The sequence below is a fragment of the Cygnus atratus genome, chromosome 2 (genome assembly GCF_013377495.2).
Source record: "Cygnus atratus isolate AKBS03 ecotype Queensland, Australia chromosome 2, CAtr_DNAZoo_HiC_assembly, whole genome shotgun sequence".
NCBI classification, from domain to species: Eukaryota; Metazoa; Chordata; class Aves; order Anseriformes; family Anatidae; genus Cygnus; species Cygnus atratus.
This window is the reverse complement of record NC_066363.1, coordinates 27,176,193-27,195,271: the sequence shown is the minus strand read 5'-3', so window position 1 is coordinate 27,195,271 and position 19,079 is coordinate 27,176,193. Positions and strand designations below refer to the sequence as shown.

Here is a 19,079-nt window from a genome sequence, read left to right as displayed (position 1 = left end):
AGCAAATTAGACAAAATGTCAGTAAGAAATGTAATTGCTAATATCATCTGATTTTTTTTTCTTTTCTTACAGGGACCACGTGGCCCTGATGGTCTGCCAGGTGAGAAAGGTCTACCAGGAGAGGGCATTCAAGGACAAAAGGTAGTTTTATGGAAATGTTTTTTAAAATTATTTAATCATAGGAAAATTTGCTTTAGCGCCTAAGCTATTTAAGAGCACTGATCATTTTAGTGGTACAAAATATCATATGGTGGATCTTGGTCTTCTGAATCACTGTGCTCTCTGAATACCCCTCCTAGTTCAAAAGCTCTATTAAGATGATTACAGAAGAGTTGTAGTGTCCCTCTGAATGTAACAAGTTAATGATTCTCTTATTTATGTATTTAATAAGATACCTTTTTTTTGCTAGCATTATAGAATCATAGAATCATAGAATATCCCGAGTTGGAAGGGACCCATAAGGATCATCAAGTCCAACTCCTGGCACCGCACAGGTCTGCCCAAAAATTTAGACCATGTGACTAAGTGCACAGTCCAATCGCTTCTTAAATTCAGACAGGCTTGGTGCAGTGACTACTTCACTGGGGAGCCTGTTCCAGTGTGTGACCACCCTCTCGGTAAAGAACCTCTTCCTGATGTCCAGCCTAAACTTCCCCTGCCTCAGCTTCACACCGTTCCCTCGGGTCCTGTCACTGGTGATAACAGAGAATAGGTCACCTGCCTCTCCATTCCCTCTCACGAGGAAGTTGTAGACTGCAATGAGGTCCCCCCTCAGCCTCCTCTTCTCCAGGCTGAACAGGCCCAGTGATCTCAGCCGCTCCTCATACGTCTTCGCCTCTAGGCCCTTCACCATCTTCGTCGCCCTCCTCTGGACACTTTCCAACAGTTTAATGTCCATTAATGAGATAAGTTGTCTTCTGAAAGACTATTTAGCTATTTATGTTTTGTATTGGAAGAAAACATTCAGGAAGTATTTTTGTTCTGTCATACCATTTTTGGAAGCTAAAACTTGGGTTATATGAGTCTCTGTGGACAGTTACCTCATAAGGGCACGTGCCAATTTAATATGTGTGAATATTCCTTTTCTTAAAAATAAGTACAAACAAGCAAAGAGTTATGGTAAAATCATAACTGGGTTTCTCATCAAAGTGTATCCCTCTTTGAGTGGCTTCAAGATTCTCCAGAGCCTTGAGCTACTAAGCAAAGCAGATTTTTCTTCCTTTTAAGGAAAAGACGTTAGCCATGTCCTTGCACCAGAAGGTTCTGAACTGCTATCTACTTACAAAATGAACACATTATCGCATTCTCAAAATGTACTTTCCTACTTCATAGTATTTCATTTTCTCCTTTTGAAGTCCTGTGTTCAACGACGCAATGAATACAGATGAAGCATGTTATGAATTGCAACTGAATTGCTTTTCTGTAAAACTAATAATTCCGTTGGCTGTTTTTCTTGTTTGTTTGCAAAGGAATACTTTTTTCCTCATTACCCACATTGTGTTGACCAGTTTGTCTTGGATCGTTTCCTTCATAAATTCCCATATACAGTTACAAAACTGTTACTTATTTCTAGGGTGAAAAAGGCTCTGAAGGTGTAGCTGGTCCAACTGGACTGCCAGGTCAATCAATCAAAGGTGACAAGGTGAGACAGAGTATTTTCCTGGTCATATTTATAGTTATATTTATAGTAAATTAATGATGAATTATTCACACAACAACATGAGAATATGTTTTAGCTTGGATCTGAGATACTACTTCAATGCAGCTTCACAAACTTCATAGCACTTATCTATACAAGTTAACTGCACTATGGATGGTATTCTATGCAGCTGGAGTTTGGCGGAAGAAATTGACTTACTTTCCTCCTAAAATTATCTCAGAAATATTGTATTTAAAATATTTTAAATTAAATATTTAAAAAAAAAATTAAAAACCCCTTGGGTTATCTAGTCTAATGGACCTGGGACAGGCAATGAACATGCTGGCTTCTGAAATTTGTTAGCTTTTTGGCACCCAGGCCCTCAGAGAAGGATCCAGAACAATTGTAATTCCCTTGGCCAGAGGAGATTCTGGCCTGTAGCTTGCATAGGTCTTGAGGATGACTGATGAAAAATGCCCAAATGTCATGTAGAGTAGAGATAGTGATCCAGATCTTCCTTCTCATGGTTTAGTGATGTAGCCCTACTCCTACTCCCTGTTTTATGCCTTCCCTCATGTCCCCATGACTCCTTCTCTCCTCACTGTCCCACACTTGGCTTCTGTGAGAGGGGAGGATGACATTCCCATCCAGAGTTACCTGCAGATTAGTCAACAGGGTGTGTTTCTCAGATGTGGGAAGTTTGATTTGAACTTATCTTACTGTCCAGTCAAATGGATCTCTAAGATCTCCAGAGCAACCTAGGTGGTCTGATGTGGCCTATCTGTGAGACGCATGGTCAATGAGCACCTGCCAGACCATCTTGCCTGAGGCTTTGGTTACAGGAAGACTGATTACTTGTGAAGGAACAAGCTGTCTTATTCCCATGTCTGTGTAGGAAAAATGCAGTGATGGCCAGGGCAGGAAGTGTTTGGGACCATTTCAGTACATAAGGGTTTCTGGTGTAAGTTAAACTAACTATTGGTTTGAAGGGACTGGTGTCCCACTTCCCGGATACCTACATGGATCTGTGCCACTTCCAATACCCAAATGACCTCCCGTAATTCCTCTATTCCATCCTTAAGTGCTGTGCAATACCTCTACAATACCACTTGACAAAGATTTTTCAACAATACTCTCTAGCTGTTCTTTAAAAACAATACCCTCTAGCTGCTCTTTTACACTTGCAAGATTTTCTTCTGAAGGCTGTGCAAGCAACTGTATATTTCAGTACAAGAAAATCTGCAAAATTAACCTCAGTCTGGAAAGATAAGATGCAGATCCCTCTAGATGTGATTATCTAATGTTATAAATGAAATAGAGTTTGCAGGAAGGAAGAGGTGTTACCTGTGTTAGGTGAATTGCCATAAGCAGACTTTAAGGTATTCAAAATTCTCATTTAACTCAAACGGAAGCAGCAAACTTCAAGATCATACAGTCTGGGGACTACCGCTCTGTGTTTAAATTAAATGTACTAATCAGCTAACATGGTTTATTGCAATTTAGCTCTCTGGAATACTTTTTATACAATACAGGGTGAACAAGGCCAAGTAGGACCACAGGGCCCAGCAGGACCACCAGGAATAGGCAATCCAGGAAGCCAGGTAAGTTTGAATCAGGAACAGGCAGACACTGAGCTGCAGATATGAAGAAGGCAGCTAGTATGACCTAAGTCAGGTATTTGTCTATTCCATTGTTAAGTTAGAAGACACCCATAAACTGCCTAGATGTAGTGTGAAATCTGTCCTGCATTTATTCTAGTCTTTTCATAAAGAATTAAACGGCAGCAACACATAATGAATTTCATCAAATATACTGCATACTACATCTCCTATTTATGAAGACTGGTCTTAATTCTAATCCTGTTTGTCTACTCCTGTGGCCCTAGTAGATGAGAAAGATGGAAGAGCTCTGTTGCTCTTCTAAGAGAAAATGGCTTTGCTACCAACTTTATTAAAAAAAACTATCAGATCAGTCTTACACTTTGGGAATGTAATGAACATTTGTATGTAGTTTTTGTTTTATGCTTCATCAGAGCTCTAATTTTGATTTGGAGACGTTAAAAATCTCAGTGTTTTTGCATTTTAAAAGGAATCAAGTTAGTCTTCAGCCAAAGCTCCTTGACATTAATGGTTCCAACTGATTTGAATGATTTTAGGATTTACAAAATAGAAATATGGTGTAATCTGCATAATTTGCATAGGAGATAAATCAAGTGCACCACTTGGACAATGACATGTAGGGGCTTCATGAGGTAAGAGTCCACCACATCCGGATTTCAATCCCCATTGAAGTTTGTCAACAGCCTCGGTTAGGTGGATGCAGAACAACAGAAACATCCAAAAAGATCTTTTTTTGTGTGTTTTGCTTTGTTCTGCATTTTTCGATTGTTTGTTTGTTTTTAGGAAAGAATATTAAAGTTCATGCTTACAGCATCCCAGTAAATCAGGGTTTAGATACTGAGAAACTTCCCATTGGCTTTCTCCCTGAATAGTAATTGCAGTCGTTACACTTGGATAAGGCTGTGAAATCCACCACATCATGTGACAAAGATGAGATAAAATAACTATTAACTGAAAGATAGACTCATGATGAATTTCAAATATAGAAAAATATAGTGCATTAACTCATTTATTTTGATTTATAGGGTGTACAGGGTCCACAAGGAAATCCTGGGGCAAAAGGATCCAAAGGTTTTGGTCTGCCAGGTCCAAAGGTAATGGTTAAGATATTAAAAAAAAAATCACTAGGAAGAAGCAACAAGCAATGTATCCTTTGCTAGGCTTTTCAAGAGTGTGTTTTGATGAGATGAAAATGTTCACCGGAGAGCTTGTTCATTGGAGATAACATTTACTTTTGAATCTTCGAGGAAAAAACACCTATTTATTAAGGTGTTCCCCAAATGGAGCATAAGGCTTCGGCTGACATCCACACCTTTTTCAATGTGGATTTTGGCTTCCAAATGAACACAACTTTTTAAACAAAGTGACTTTCAGACATGTTTATATCTAATCAATTTGGTGTCTTATACACATTGTGCTTAGCATTTTACTAAGCAACTTAGCTGTAAAGCAGCGATGGTCTGGAAACTTACGGCTGATCTCATCAGTCCAATTCTTTTTTGTTATGCTTGTCTGTCCTTCAGCCTTCCATGGTGACCATGAGAGAGAGATGAAACCAAAGTCAGAAACACTAGGAGAGAAAAAAGAACTTATTTAGAGTTTATTTAGTAGGTGTCACTGCACCATAGCAAGAGGGAAAGGAGGAAGAGAACGGGAAAGTATGGTAAAAAATTACTGCTGCCAAACCCCAAGCCTCCAGCAATATGGTGTCAGGTGAGAACTCTATGAGAGGAAAAAAGGGAATTTGACAAAATATTCAGGAGAACAAGTGGAAAGAACCAATAAACTGTAAAGCAGTTGTGTGCTTAGTAATCACCTTGATTGGCGGAAGAATCACAGTAGTCACTGCATCAAAAGCAGGGAGAAATACAGTCATTTTCATCTGGACATTACTTTGGCTTGTAAGTAGCAGTTACAGCAACAGTGTTAAATATTAATGCAAGGAAAATGATGTAGTTCTGCAATATGTTATGTTTGAAGACATTTTCTTTACTGTGAAAAAAATATTTTAAAAAGCATAACTGAAAAATTTAATTCCGATTTCTTTAGAAATAGTTTTTGAACTACTGGAAGGAAGAATTGCAAGGGCAAAACTTTCTTTTAAACTGAGGTTCTGATTTTTCTTTACTTGGACTCATCTTTCTTACAGTGACAGCAGAGTCTTTGATATATCAGTAGGAAATAGAAAATAAAAGATACTTAAATGGATTAAAACAACATGAAGAAAGATGGCATGATTCACTTAGGCTTTCTATAAATAAATAAAATAGGTGCACTCCTACAAGTTACTGAGGTTTTGACAGAATGGAATATTCCAGTCAAAAATCAGTTGGTGTAAAATTTGACCACCTCTATGTGTAAAACAGTTGGTGAGATAATACAAGTAATGAATGAAGCTAAATTATATTCCTGTGTCAAACAGAAGTCTTTTTGTTACTAGGGTCAACAAGGTGAACGTGGACAAAAAGGAGAACCAGGACTCCCAGCAACTGGATTACGAGGACTTAAAGTGAGCCTGTTTTTAACTGCTTCTTAAAGTGTCTTCTGATTCTTTCCGGTGTTGCTGATAAATGATAAATGAAGTGGACATTTTTTTGGTATAAATTGACTACAATCAAAATAATAAGGAATTTCAATGATAGATATTCCCTTAATGTCACACTTCAACCCTTTAAACTCAAAATGCTATGCTAAGGCTCCCACCCTCTCTCCTAAAGTCATTACTGCATCCATAACTGAAAGAGTTTGTCCCCAGTTTTTTCTAAGCTAATGAGATATCTCTACAGCCTTCTAGAAAGGCTTCTACTATCTCTGTTCCTCTGCAGTGATTAAAAAAGAAAAGAAAAAAAAGTTTGTGTGACAGCAGTGTTCATACTGCCTATGTGTTAGAAGAGGTGGTAAACATTTACAGCTTTGACTTCAGCTGCCAGTTTGAAACCTGTATAACAGATCCTTGCCATTTCAAGTGGGGCTTCCCCAAAAATTGGCTAAAATGACATGGATATTTTGATTTCAGTGATTTTCTGAGGATCATGGAAGAAGCATGTTGCAGGACTAGTTCATATGGATCTTTTCAACAATTTGTGGCAAGGTCTGTCTTAAAAGTAACGCCTAGACCAGTTTATACAACAAGCAAGGCAGTTTCTAACCAACACCTTCATTTCGGGTACAAGCCAATCTATGAGCATCATCCACCTCATGCAATGCAATATCATTAAGTCAGATAAACCAAAGACTGTAATGTAATTCACGAGAGAAATGATTAGGTTGGACAAGCCAGTCCAGCTGACCCGTTCTTCAGTCACAAATGCTTGACTTAGCAAGTAAATTGCATTCTTATCATATTATCATTGTGCACAGAATAACAAATAGTTTAAATTCAAGTTTTTACTTGCTGAAAAATGCAAGTTTATTTAATACAAAATCAAGATTTAAGGATTAGGTGGAAGGCTTTAAGAGAAATTTAAAGTTCTCATTTTTCTGGCTCTATAGAATATTTAACTGGGGATAACAACCTTTACTTGAACGAAAATATTGTATGTAATGAATTAATATTCTAACACACTGTTAGAAACATTTTACAGAATAATAATAAAAAAAATGTTGATGGTGCAGATACAATTATTTATTCTTCTTCAAGGGAGATATAGGTCCATCAGGAGTCCCAGGAGAGAGAGGGATGCAGGGAGACCCTGGAAAGGCAGGGAAAAAGGTAAGTAAATATATTTTCCTGCATGTAAAGGCTATAGATGAAAGAAGACCAAAGTCAATCTTTATCAGTTTACAGGTATGTAATGGCAAGCAGTTCATCCTGGGGGAGGGCATGGGGCAATAGTTCTGCTAGGGAAAAGTGAGTGTGCTAGTTGAGAAGTTTCCAACAAATTTTATTAACAGTGGCTGCCATCTGAATCTGCAGATGTTTTACCTGTCCTGCCTTTTGTGGGCTGCTGATTTTCATTAATTTTCATGATTTTCTTGGAGAATAGATAGCTTGTGTCTTACAGCCTGCTTAGATTTTTCCTGACACCTAGAAGTCTGGCTCCAGTTGATGCAACCTAGGGTAATCCTCAGTCTATCAGGGTTGTGAGCTGTGGCTGAAGTCTTCCAGCCCGGTACAGAAACTATAAGAAACAGCTGAAACCAGGGCTCCTTTTTTCCAAGGGAAATTCTGAGATTTTAAGAGAAACTCAGCCATACTGAAAAAAAAAAAAAAAAAAAAAAAAAAGGGAATAATAAATTCAAAATGGTAGAAAGACGTTTAGAGGGCAGGAAAGCAAAGTGCCCAATTTCGAGCAAGTTAAATGGAGACTTTTCATAGAATCATAGAATGGCTTGGGTTGGAAGGGACCGTAAAGATCATCTAGTTCTCAATCCCCTGGCATGGGCAGGGATGCCAGCCACTGGATCAGGTTGCCCAGGGCCTCATCCAGCCTGGTCTTGAACACCTCCAGGGATGGGGCATCCACAGCTTCTCTGGGCAGCCTGTGCCAGTGCCTCACCACACTGAGTGAAGAATTTCTCCCTAACATCCAATCTAAAGCTCATTTCTTATAGTTTAAAAACCATTCCCCCTTGTCCTGTCATTATTTGCCCTAGTAAAATGTTGCTTTCCGAGTAAAAAGTTGTTTTCTCTTTTAATTCTACTTTATCCAAAGAAAATGAGCTGCTGAGTGAGCAAAACTCAGTGCTTTGGCTGATTGTGCAGCTCTGCTGCTGTGCAGCTCTTAAATGAGGGTGACACCTGTCCAACATGTTGAACTGATGAACTGAATACAATTCAGTGCATGCAAATCAACAGTTTTTGACTGTCTTTAATCATGAAGTATCTGAATATCTTTAATAAACGTCTATTAAGGATGCAACTTCACATTTTTTTCAGCTGCAAGGGCAGTGCATATAGCAGTTTGACAAGCAACAGTCTGAGGCCGTAAGCTTCCCACTATGGATAAATACGTAACATTTCTGTTTTTATTTAATTTAAAAACCGAAATCACCTACTATTAAAGTGCTTAGAAATGAACCTCTCATTGTATCAGGAAGATACATCAGAACGCAGAGTAGATGTTGAGCTAAAGTTACAGTTAGATTCTTTATTTGGGAATGCTGTGGTTTCTTTTTTCTTTAACATATTGCCATTCTCATGATCATCTTGGTACTATTGCTGTCATAATTAATTATAAGTGAAAATGTTAGCGTTGAACAGCTACCTTGTGTATTTAGGACAATGCAAAGAACAGTTGGATGTCTGCAGTGAATAGTGGGCACAGAGATGTTATGGCAGTTTTCTGTAGGTGGGAGCTGTCTCACAGAAACGGGAGCCACCGGTATGCTGAGCAACAGCATGCTCTATAATACCACATCCATCAACAGCTTGTATCAGAGATGGAAGTTTAAACATTTTAATCTACTTTTCATTTCCTGAATTACCTGCAGGTTTTCTGAAACCCTAATCTTACCAATATTATTCATAAATATTTGGTAGATATTTTTCCTTAGCATGATGTAATATGTGGATTATTTGTGAATTATTTGAAGGAGTGTTTCTGGCTAATATTTGAAGCCTGGATTGGCCTTCAGCTCTAGAGATGGAGAAAATTACTGCTTCTTAAAAGTTGGTTGTCTCAGAATTGGTCAGCAAAGACTTTTTCTAATAACTTTGCATACATTTTTCTTCCACATATGAGTATACACATGGAATTCTACCTACAAAGGGAATGTGATTGCAGGAGGTTTGGGGGTGGGAGGTAAGAAGATAGAATATTTTCTTCTTTGACCAGATTTTTAACTGACATTTTTGGGGAAAGTACTTATGCAGACTTCGTAAGTCCAATCATTGATTGAATCAATAGAATGAATTAATTAAAATTAACCATCTAATCTCTGTTAGGGTGAAAAGGGAGATCAAGGTCCAAGAGGCCCGGAAGGACCCCCTGGCAAAGGAGATGTAGGCCAAAAGGTATGGCTTAGAATGCACACTTGAGAAGTACTATAAAGTTTAGAAGGACTTCTTTTGTAATAGTTCAGATTCTTGCATATTTTTTTCTTTCATTATATCTTAAGTAGCTACTACCTTTTAACTGATGATTTAAAAGGACTTAAAGAGCGATATGATTCCTAGCTTGAACAAGTGCAGGAAAATCAGACTCTGAACATAGACACTAAAGTTAATGAGACAGTAGAGGTTTTCTAAAAGTTTGGCACAGAATTTTCATTAAAGTTAGGTGGAAGTAAATTATTTCAGTATGCTGATAGGGCAAGAGGAGGAACTAAGGAAAATTGGGTGACCAATTAGATTTCTAAATATGAAATTGAAAGCCTGGAAAGATGTATTAATAGACAAGCAAATGCTTTAATCTCCTACCTAGTTAAATTTGGGACTTTTGGGGAGATTCTAAAACTGACTGGGATTTCACTTGGAGCTAAGCATCTAAATATCTTTCTAATTGTGGGCATCATGCAGTTGTGAATGAACCTTTGCTGTGATTTAAACAAAAGCTTTGTTTCCATCAGGGTGACCCAGGAGAAAAAGGATCCCAAGGACTGATTGGTTATAAAGGAGTACAAGGCCCAGCTGGACCAAAAGTAAGCTTGTTCTTTCAGGGTAACCCTTCACTTTCTACATTGTACAAGAATCTATGGGATATATTTAATGGACAAATTTCTAAAATGTCTGATGCTTTGAGACAACACAAAAATAAAAAAAGGAAGAGCAGAAGTAATTCCATCATTTGTCCTGTTTGTCCTGAATGAAATAAGAGTCCTAAGGAGAAAAATAACAGGTAAACATATAATTATAGACCTTATAGTTATGCTCAAGCACTGAGAAGATAAATTAAAATTGTCCAAGTGATTCTAAGGATAAGCATTTTGCAAATTTTGACTTGGAAATTTTAACTTTCTATTATAGTATTTTGTGTGTTATAAGTATCACTCTTAATGGAGAGTAAATTGTGAAAGTACAAACATTCTGGTTATTCCACTAGCTTTGTAAGCCAGACACACACACACACAAATAATTACAGTTTAAAACAAACAGATATACAGTTCAACCAATAGTTATTTAAAGCTTGAAACTTGAACCACAAGAGCACAAAATTGAGTGTTTTATCCCAAATATTGTCCATTTTTTACCTAAAGCTTTACAGATATTTTTATAATGTGAAGTGTTAAAAAAACTTTTATCTACTTGTGCAGAAAATGGAACTGTTTAAATGTAGGTGATACTGTTTTGTAACAGGGTGAACCAGGAGAGAGAGGGCCACCTGGAGTTGCTGGATCATCTATTCAGGGGCCACCTGGACCAAAGGTGATTATCTAGTATGTGTTTGGTGGAGACCAGAGATTAGAAATTTTTTAGTGTGCATTTCTGTCAAAGTTAAAAGAAAGTAAACTAAATGAGTTAAAATTTATTTTGGTAGTAGCAAATCTGAGTGAATTTTAGAGGTAAAGAGTACTGAAAAATACCAAAAATTAAAGAAGAAGTGTTTGGAGGCCATTTAACATGGTGCTGGGCTTAGTGGGTGTCCTCCTTTGAAATTAATCACTTTGAATTCATCTTATTTTACAATTACTTATGCTTGCTTGCTTTTTTCTTTTTTCTTGTGAAGACTAAAGATTTCCTGAAAGCAGCTGTAAGCCCCGGCAGAAATGTGTCTATGTACACTTCCAGGGAGTTATATGCTGAAGTAGAAAATTTTTTTGGAGGTGATTGTTTGTACGTCACTTCCAAGTGAATAACTGGCCTGTATTTTCTATTTAAAATGAAATATCATATGACAGATAGCTAAAGCTACATTCATCTCATTTTATCTATGGCAGAAATGTACCTGACATGGATAGGACTTGTCCTTCTGAGTGAAATATGCAGATTTAGCATTAAAACCATCTGGATATTCATTATCACCCACATTTTTATTTTATGGATAAAATCAATGCTGTTTTTATAATATCCGAGTTAACTTCAGCATTAATTGATGCTCTTCAGTTTTGGTGTAATAATCACTACTGGATATCCATCCACTCTGGAGTCACTTCATCCCCAATTTTCTTCTTCTGTAAAAATATATGTGCACCTACACATACGCACATGTAGGTATTGTATACACAATGTACTTACCAGCCTGGCAACAGGACAGCCCAGGGGACTAGGGTTTGCTTTGGACTTGTTTGTGTATGGAGGATGAAGGGAAGAGAGAAAGGAAGAAGCTCAGGTTACACCTGCAACCACAGAGAAGAAAGAAAGGAGTGTGAGTTGCACATATCTCTTATATAGGTTTAAAATCATAATCATGTGCCAAATGTTATGTCAGGAAAATAAAAGTGTCATGCTGTTACACATGACTTGCATGAAGGCAGGTTTCAGAACACCAGTCTGCCTTCTTGACATGGTGCCATTTTCCTGGTTAATGTGGCATTTTTGAGAAGACATGTAAGTCAGCCTTTTGATGACATTGTTGCTGAATAATAATAACTTTGTAGACTTTATTGTCTTTTTCACTCTGCTTTTATTCAGTTCAGTACCGTTCATACCACTTTCTTAGCAGACCAGCCATGATCCAAAGTCCTCTGGAGTCTGTAAAAGTGTTTTCAGGCTCTTCACTAAATTTTATGTCAGACCTTTTGTATGAAGTGACTAATGCATCAAAACAAGTAGTTTGGGTAATTATAAAATGTAAGTTGATTTTTAGAAAAATTGCCTATTTAGTTCCATAGTAATGCCTTTATTTCAATAAATATCACCTGTGTTTATGCCAATTGCTCAAAAATATAAAAAGCTAAACAGGTTCATATTCTCTCTGCATTGTGGAAAGTACAATGATTAGTAGTATTTCCCTCACTACCAGCATATTCAAAGAACTCAAGGCATTATAAATTTATAGTGCAGGAAAACTGCATGTTTTTCAATGCTGGGAGTTGTCATGGTCTGAGGTCTATTTATTACATCTCTAAGTATTTGCTGTAGTAGTGGGTGATCACTAGATGTCTAACCCTTGGACATGGTTGTGTCTATTGGAAATTTATTTGTTTTAAGCTACACCCACGTTTGGGGATTTGAGTTTCATTTCCCTTGACAACCATTATGCTGTTACCAATACAGAGACAGTAACATTAGATAGCTGCTTTTTCTCATATTCCTCTCTCATGGTTACAGCTGCTCCGTGGTTTTGATAGAACCTTTGATCTTCATTCCCTAGTGAAAGTCCTGAAATACTGACTTTCACACTACTGTTAAAAAAAAAAAAAAGTTTCACTGAAAACCAGCATTTTCTTTTTATGATCCTTAGTGTAAAGTGAAATATCTGTTGCCTTAGATTAAACATCAGGAGCCCAAGGGTTAACATAAGAAAAGTGAAATCTAAGCCTCGTTGCTTTCTAGGAAAGTCACTGGCAGAGCTAAGATTGCCAACAGTTATTCTGGGAATATTTGAAGAAAAATGCAAGTTGCTTCGTGGGTCTTCATAAAAGTCTGTGGAGCTTGCATTGCATCTGTAACCTTTCTGAACATAACCTGTCTGCCAGCACTTTGAATTTCTTTGCTGTCCTCTGGCAGAAACAAGGTTACACCAGCCCTACACCAGTCTGTGCTGGCTTGTGATATTAAAAACTTCATCTAGAAATACTGATTTCATATTACCTAGTTCAGCAACAGTCGTGTCACTGTCAGAAGGAATGGAATATTAAACTGAAAATAACAAAGTATTATATTAAACTGATATTAAACTGAAAATAACAAAAATGTCTTTGGTTTTGTTTCTTTTTGGATAGGGAGAACCCGGACCCAAGGGGCCACCAGGAGATGACGGGCTTCCCGGAAATTCAATAATGGGACCAATGGTAGGAATTTTGAGACAAAAGTTGGAAAGTGAAGAAATGTGAGACATAATGCAAAGCTTTTGTGAAAATTTAGAAACTGCCTGAACAACTTTCTCAGGAAAGTAACCAACTAATTCTTCAACTTTTCTATCAACTTAAGTCTATGCTTTAAAATAACTTATACTCTTTTCAAAGAAAAAACTCAAAACATATAAATTAAACTCAAAATATATTAAATAGTACAGCGTATCTCATTCTGCAAATTTCCCTCATGAAGCCTTCATTAGGAAGGTAGCTCTTGAAATTCATCTCCACCTTTCATTATCTCATGTTGTCTTTGATGCCTCTGTATGAACAATATACATTTTTTTGAGTATGAGTTGACAAGTATTAGCTGTTTTAACAGTAGTGTTTCAGAATTACCAACCCTGCACATTCAAAAACATATGTAAAACACAAAAATAATGGATTTTAAAAATAGATCTCTTTACACTTGCTTGTGTATAGGTTACAGAATGGGTTTTACTTGGTTGAATCCTTTACATTTTTAACTTCAACACTGACAAAGGGGTACAATAGTCTATTGCAGGTTTGCTATGCTCACTATGCAAGCCTTTAACGGTTAACTGGCACCCCCTTACTGGAGGGTGGTGGATAGCACATTTATCTATTCAGTATTGATCCAGTGATGCATGCAGTAGCCTGTATTTTTGAATTTTCAACAACACTAAAATGATTTACTCTGTCTGTAATCTGGAATGCTAATTCACTCTGTTTTTCCATAGAAAGAAGTGATAAACATGACTTAATTCTCCAGTCAAGTACTTAATCATTTAGGTTTTAATCACGCCATAACTTTTTTTTTCCTTAACAATGACATTGTCCTGTTCTTCCTGCTGCATAGGCAGAATCTCATCTACAAACTTTTTGAAACTTTTTCCTCTTTTTTACACATGGTAATGTTTACAGAAAGTGAAAGCCATGGGCACAAAATGTATGTTTATATTCTGTTTTTTGTTTGTTTGTTTTTAAGAGTGAAGAAGCAACTGCTTCTACATTACTGCTTCTGGAAATGGCTTTAAAACCTGCCCTGGAAAGGAAAACAATTTAGATGAATTAATGTAGTATGTCATCAGTCACAACAATGGCACCTGCCTTGTTGCCAGTGCACTGACTTGCAGTGAGTCACTGGGATTATGTTATCCAGATCCCACAAAACTGTGGGAAGCAGTAATCATGGAAGTGCTTCCTGGCCATCTCTACTGCATTTTGGATGCAGCTATTAAAACAAAAACAAAAAGCACAAAAACAACTAAATAGTCTGGACTAGAGAACTGTCTCTTCCAGCAGATTTGGCAGTAGATTTATGACTTTGTAGTGGTTTTACCGTGCTAGGCAGCTGAACACCACAACCGCTCTCTCATTCCCCCTCCTTAGATGAGGAGGGGAAGAAGTAAAGGAAAGAACAACTCACGGGTTGAGATAAGGATGATTTAATTAAAGGAAAAAAAATAATTATTAAGGAAAGATTATTATTAATTAAACAATTTAACTAAACAATTTAACTAAACAATTAACAATTTAACTAAAGGGGAAAAAAGGAAAGGGGAAAAGGGAGGGGGAAAGGGAAAACTAAACAAAACAAGTAAAGGCTACGTGGAAGTGCAGAGGAAAGAAATTACTCTCTACTTCCCACAAATGAGCGATGCTTGACCACGTCCTTGAAGCAGGGCCTCAACGCACATAGCCGGTGCTCGGGAGGAGGACAGACGTTTTCACAACGAGAGCCCACCCCTCCCCTCTTCCTCCTTTTTCCACCTTTTATTGCTGAGTGTGACATCATATGGTATGGAACATCCCCTTGGTTGGTGTAGGTCAGCTGCCCTGGTGATGTTTCTTTTCTCACATCTTTGCCCACCCCTAGGGGGGTTAGAGAGAGTCCTGATGCTGTGCCAGCACTGCTCAGCAGCAGACACAACACTGGTGTGACACCACTGCTGTTTTAGCTGCGAGTGCAGAGCACAGCACTGTATGGGCTGCTGCAGGGAAAGTTAACATCCCAGCCCGACCCAGTACAGACTTAAGTAGATTTATAGCTATGCTACTAATGGCGAAACCAGCTACTTGACAAAATCCCAGTTCTGAAAGAAAGTAATGTGTTAACATGTATTTGGTATTTACAGTGGTCTGGTAAGATTAAATGAAAACATCTGTTTGGCATTGTTTTACTGCACTAGAATTGGAAGTAAAAATAAAGATGAACTCATGATCCATATTTCCATTCTTGTTTAAAAATGTCATGAAACATTTTTAAAACATTTTTTATTTTATCCATAATGTAAGAACTATGGATATTAAGAATGAGGAAGAGGTAAATTGCTCTTCCATTATAAAGCTATTTATGGACTAAAAGCACACTCATTGGTTAAATTCTCTCAGAACCGAGTCGGAATTTTGTGATTTGGAAACTAGGAAGCATAAAGAAACATCTCCCAGGGCTCTTGCAATTTTAAATTGGTGGTAAGATTCAAGTGTTTGCCTTTAAAATCTTTCAGTGAAATTATCCCTTTGGACTGTACAATAAGAGAGACTCATACAGAAAAGTCCCTGAGATCTGAGCTGCTTGTCAGGAATCCATTTGTGGTTTCTTGAAGTATTATGTGTTGCAGAAATTTCCAGGCACAATATGCTGATGAAATACACTGATGAAATAGCATTGTTCAGTCACTTGTAATTCCCTTCCCTTCCCTTCCCTTCCCTTCCCTTCCCTTCCCTTCCCTTCCCTTCCCTTCCCTTCCCTTCCCTTCCCTTCCCTTCCCTTCCCTTCCCTTCCCTTCCCTTCCCTTCCCTTCCCTTCCCTTCCCTTCCCTTCCCTTCCCTTCCCTTCCCTTCCCTTCCCTTCCCTTCCCTTCCCTTCCCTTCCCTTCCCTTCCCTTCCCTTCCCTTCCCTTCCCTTCCCTTCCCTTCCCTTCCCTTCCCTTCCCTTCCCTTCCCTTCCCTCCCCTCCCCTCCCCTCCCCTCCCCTCCCCTCCCCTCCCCTCCCCTCCCCTCCCCTCCCCTCCCCTCCCCTCCCCTCCCCTCCCCTCCCCTCCCCTCCCCTCCCCTCCCCTTCCCTTCCCTTCCCTTCCCTTCCCTTCCCTTCCCTTCCCTTCCCTTCCCTTCCCTTCCCTTCCCTTCCCTTCCCTTCCCTTCCCTTCCCTTCCCTTCCCTTCCCTTCCCTTCCCTCCCCTTCCCTTCCCTTCCCTTCCCAAACCCTCCCCTCCCCTTCCCTTCCCTTCCCAAACCCTCCCAAACCCTCCCCTCCCCTCCCTTCCCCTTTTCCCCTCCCTTCCCCTTTTCCCCTCCCCTCCCTTCCCCTTTTCCCCTCCCCTTTTCCCCTCCCCTTTTCCCCTCCCCTCCCCTCCCCTTCCCTTCCCCTCCCCTCCCCTCCCCTTCCCTTCCCCTCCCCTTCCCTCCCCTCCCCTCCCCTTCCCTTCCCCTTCCCTTTTCCCCTCCCCTTTTCCCCTCCCCTTTTCCCCTCCCCTCCCCTCCCCTCCCCTCCCCTCCCCTCCCCTCCCCTTCCCTTCCCTTCCCTTCCCTTCCCTTCCCTTCCCTTCCCTTCCCTTCCCTTCCCTTCCCTTCCCTTCCCTTCCCTTCCCTTCCCTTCCCTTCCCTTCCCTTCCCTTCCCTTCCCTTCCCTTCCCGTAGCTATTTATTTTTATTGGAATAGACAGGGGAGAGGAATGCTATTTGCCTGTCATTGTTCTTCAGGATGTTTTATCTTTATGTGTATTAACAACTGACCTTCCCTGCAATAGAGTCCATTTACCTTTCTTGGTTCTCTGGGACTGGGCGAAGGATGTGCACAGCTCCCTGTATGGACATATGCATACTGTGCTTGGGAATGGGTTGGATGTGTGTCTTACGAGTATCAGTAAGGATTTCCAACTGGCACTGCTGTCACATAGGAACATAAATACTATAGACTGTCAACATACCTTGAGGGATACCTTAAAGTAATAAGTTTTCTTTCTTGGTTCTGCAAGGAGGAGTCTAGTGCAAGCTCGGTTAACTTTCTCATTAAATATCAGGAAAATGATCTCTGAAATGAAGGAAGGGGAGAAGACTGCTATTTGTTTCTCCTCTGGTGGTGAAAGGAAGCACTGAAGTTTTGCAAATGGATAAAATTTTTAGTGGGAGTCAGTGGAAGAGTGAACACAAGGAGTAATTGTCTCCTAATACAAGGCATTTTAGGCTAAGCTATGAAAAAATATATATTTCATATTATTGATTACATTTCTTTCTTTAAATTATTTTCCTTGTAGACTGCAGTTTTGCTTTACTGCGTAAGAGAACCAATGTGATTTCCCTGAAACACAGAATGTGCTACATAATATAACTTAAGGTTAGCATACTGCGTTTCAGTATTCTTGATTTCAGTGTTCAAAACCCAGGACTGTTACCCTCAAAGTCACAAAGGTTTAACTTTTTGATTTATTTTTTTATTATTGGCTGAAGATAAAGGTAACATTCTGAAGATTTCTCTCTGCAATTACAAATCTAGATGCTGATGATTTTATAATGAGACCTCCTATTCTTCTAAAATCTTAATTTTATCAACTGAAACCACAATTAAAAAAAAAAAGCATAAAAATTTCTGAGCTTTGCAAATAAATTGGAAAAGCTGGCAAATGCTATTCTGTATTTCCAAAAGGATATTAAACAGTTTCCTCACATATTTGTTAATGTTACGTCATGAAGATCCGGATACTGACACAATGCCTGATTTATTCCTTTTGTACTTAGGGTAACCAGGGCTTGCCTGGACTACCTGGACCCCGTGGAGCAAAAGGTGATGGCCATAAAGGTGAAGCTGTAAGTATAATTTTAATTCTCTACTTTTTATTGTTTGTAATTAGATTCTGTACTTTGTGTTCTGCTTCTACCACTACTAATGTGTATGCTGTCTATGTAGCTAACTAACTAAGTGTAATTAAGTTTTTCTTTCATTCTTTAGCTTATTTAAGTATCTCACATATATTCTGAAGCCCTTTCCTGTCCTAGATACAGTACCAGTCCTACAGACAATCAGAACTGGACATAAACTGAACTGCTTTTATTTCATCAACATGAAAGGGATGCCACGTAATTCCATCAAAATCTTCATGGCTGCTCATACATGTTTAATGCAATTACTGCTTTGAATTCTTCCCTTTTCTCCTTCCTGCCTTCCTGCCTTCCTGCATTCCTGCCTTCCTTTTTTTGTTCAAGATCTCTAGTAACATCTTCTTGGCCAAATCTTGGAGCCTTCACTGCCTTGTTTTTTCAGCTGCTTCTCATATCAAGGAGAGTCAAATTATATTTTTTTGAAGACACTCCCCCCCCTTGCTTTCCTGATAGTTACCTCCTGAAGGGGTTAACACCTGAGTGTTCCACTTGGCACATCCATTACAAGGGACTATCATCCTAAATCTCAGTCATCCAAAGCCACACAGATGTGTTTGACCAACCTTTCACTAGAAGGTGTGAATACTGTTACCACCCTTCTATCACCACAGGTCTGTAAATCCAGCCTTTTTCCATACTACAACCATAAAAGCTCTCCCAAATATGCTGAGGTGGGACCTGATTGCTTCCAAATAGGTCATGGCTCAGCTCCAATTTCCTGTCATTCAAACTGATCCTGGGAAGAGATCCCAGCCCTCCTTTCCTTTTGGGATTCAGAATTAGTTCAAAGGGCACTCACTCAAAATTTCTGGATAAATGCTATGTACCTGACACATTTCACAGCACTTGGTGACACTAGACCAGCTCGAGACTCCTTGGAAGGTCAAAGAGTGCCGGTTATGGACCCAGATCATGGATCCATTGAACAGGGTACATACAAACTAATGAAAAACCCTATCATTATCCCAAATAAAACCAAAAAGCAAATGCAAAGGTGATCATAAAGAAGGCAGTGATGCAAATAGATGATTGAAAAAAATGTATTTGGCCTTAAAATGCATCATAGCAACGAAGTTTTAAGC

At 38.8% G+C, this 19,079-nt stretch overlaps 2 protein-coding genes across 2 annotated transcripts in view; both read left to right on the top strand.

Moving 5' to 3' along the window:
• Window positions 1-19,079, top strand: part of ASNS (asparagine synthetase (glutamine-hydrolyzing)) — an 853,397-nt gene that overhangs the window by 756,065 nt on the left and 78,253 nt on the right. The window lies entirely within an intron of this gene.
• COL28A1 (collagen type XXVIII alpha 1 chain) overlaps window positions 1-19,079 on the top strand; it is a 63,807-nt gene that overhangs the window by 23,222 nt on the left and 21,506 nt on the right. The window contains exons 13-22 of the mRNA XM_035545435.1: window positions 73-141; window positions 1,574-1,642; window positions 3,172-3,240; window positions 4,284-4,352; window positions 5,699-5,767; window positions 6,899-6,970; window positions 9,769-9,840; window positions 10,496-10,564; window positions 13,024-13,092; window positions 17,857-17,925. Coding sequence (XP_035401328.1) covers window positions 73-141; window positions 1,574-1,642; window positions 3,172-3,240; window positions 4,284-4,352; window positions 5,699-5,767; window positions 6,899-6,970; window positions 9,769-9,840; window positions 10,496-10,564; window positions 13,024-13,092; window positions 17,857-17,925 — 696 coding nt within the window. The remainder of the gene's footprint in view (window positions 1-72; window positions 142-1,573; window positions 1,643-3,171; window positions 3,241-4,283; window positions 4,353-5,698; window positions 5,768-6,898; window positions 6,971-9,768; window positions 9,841-10,495; window positions 10,565-13,023; window positions 13,093-17,856; window positions 17,926-19,079) is intronic.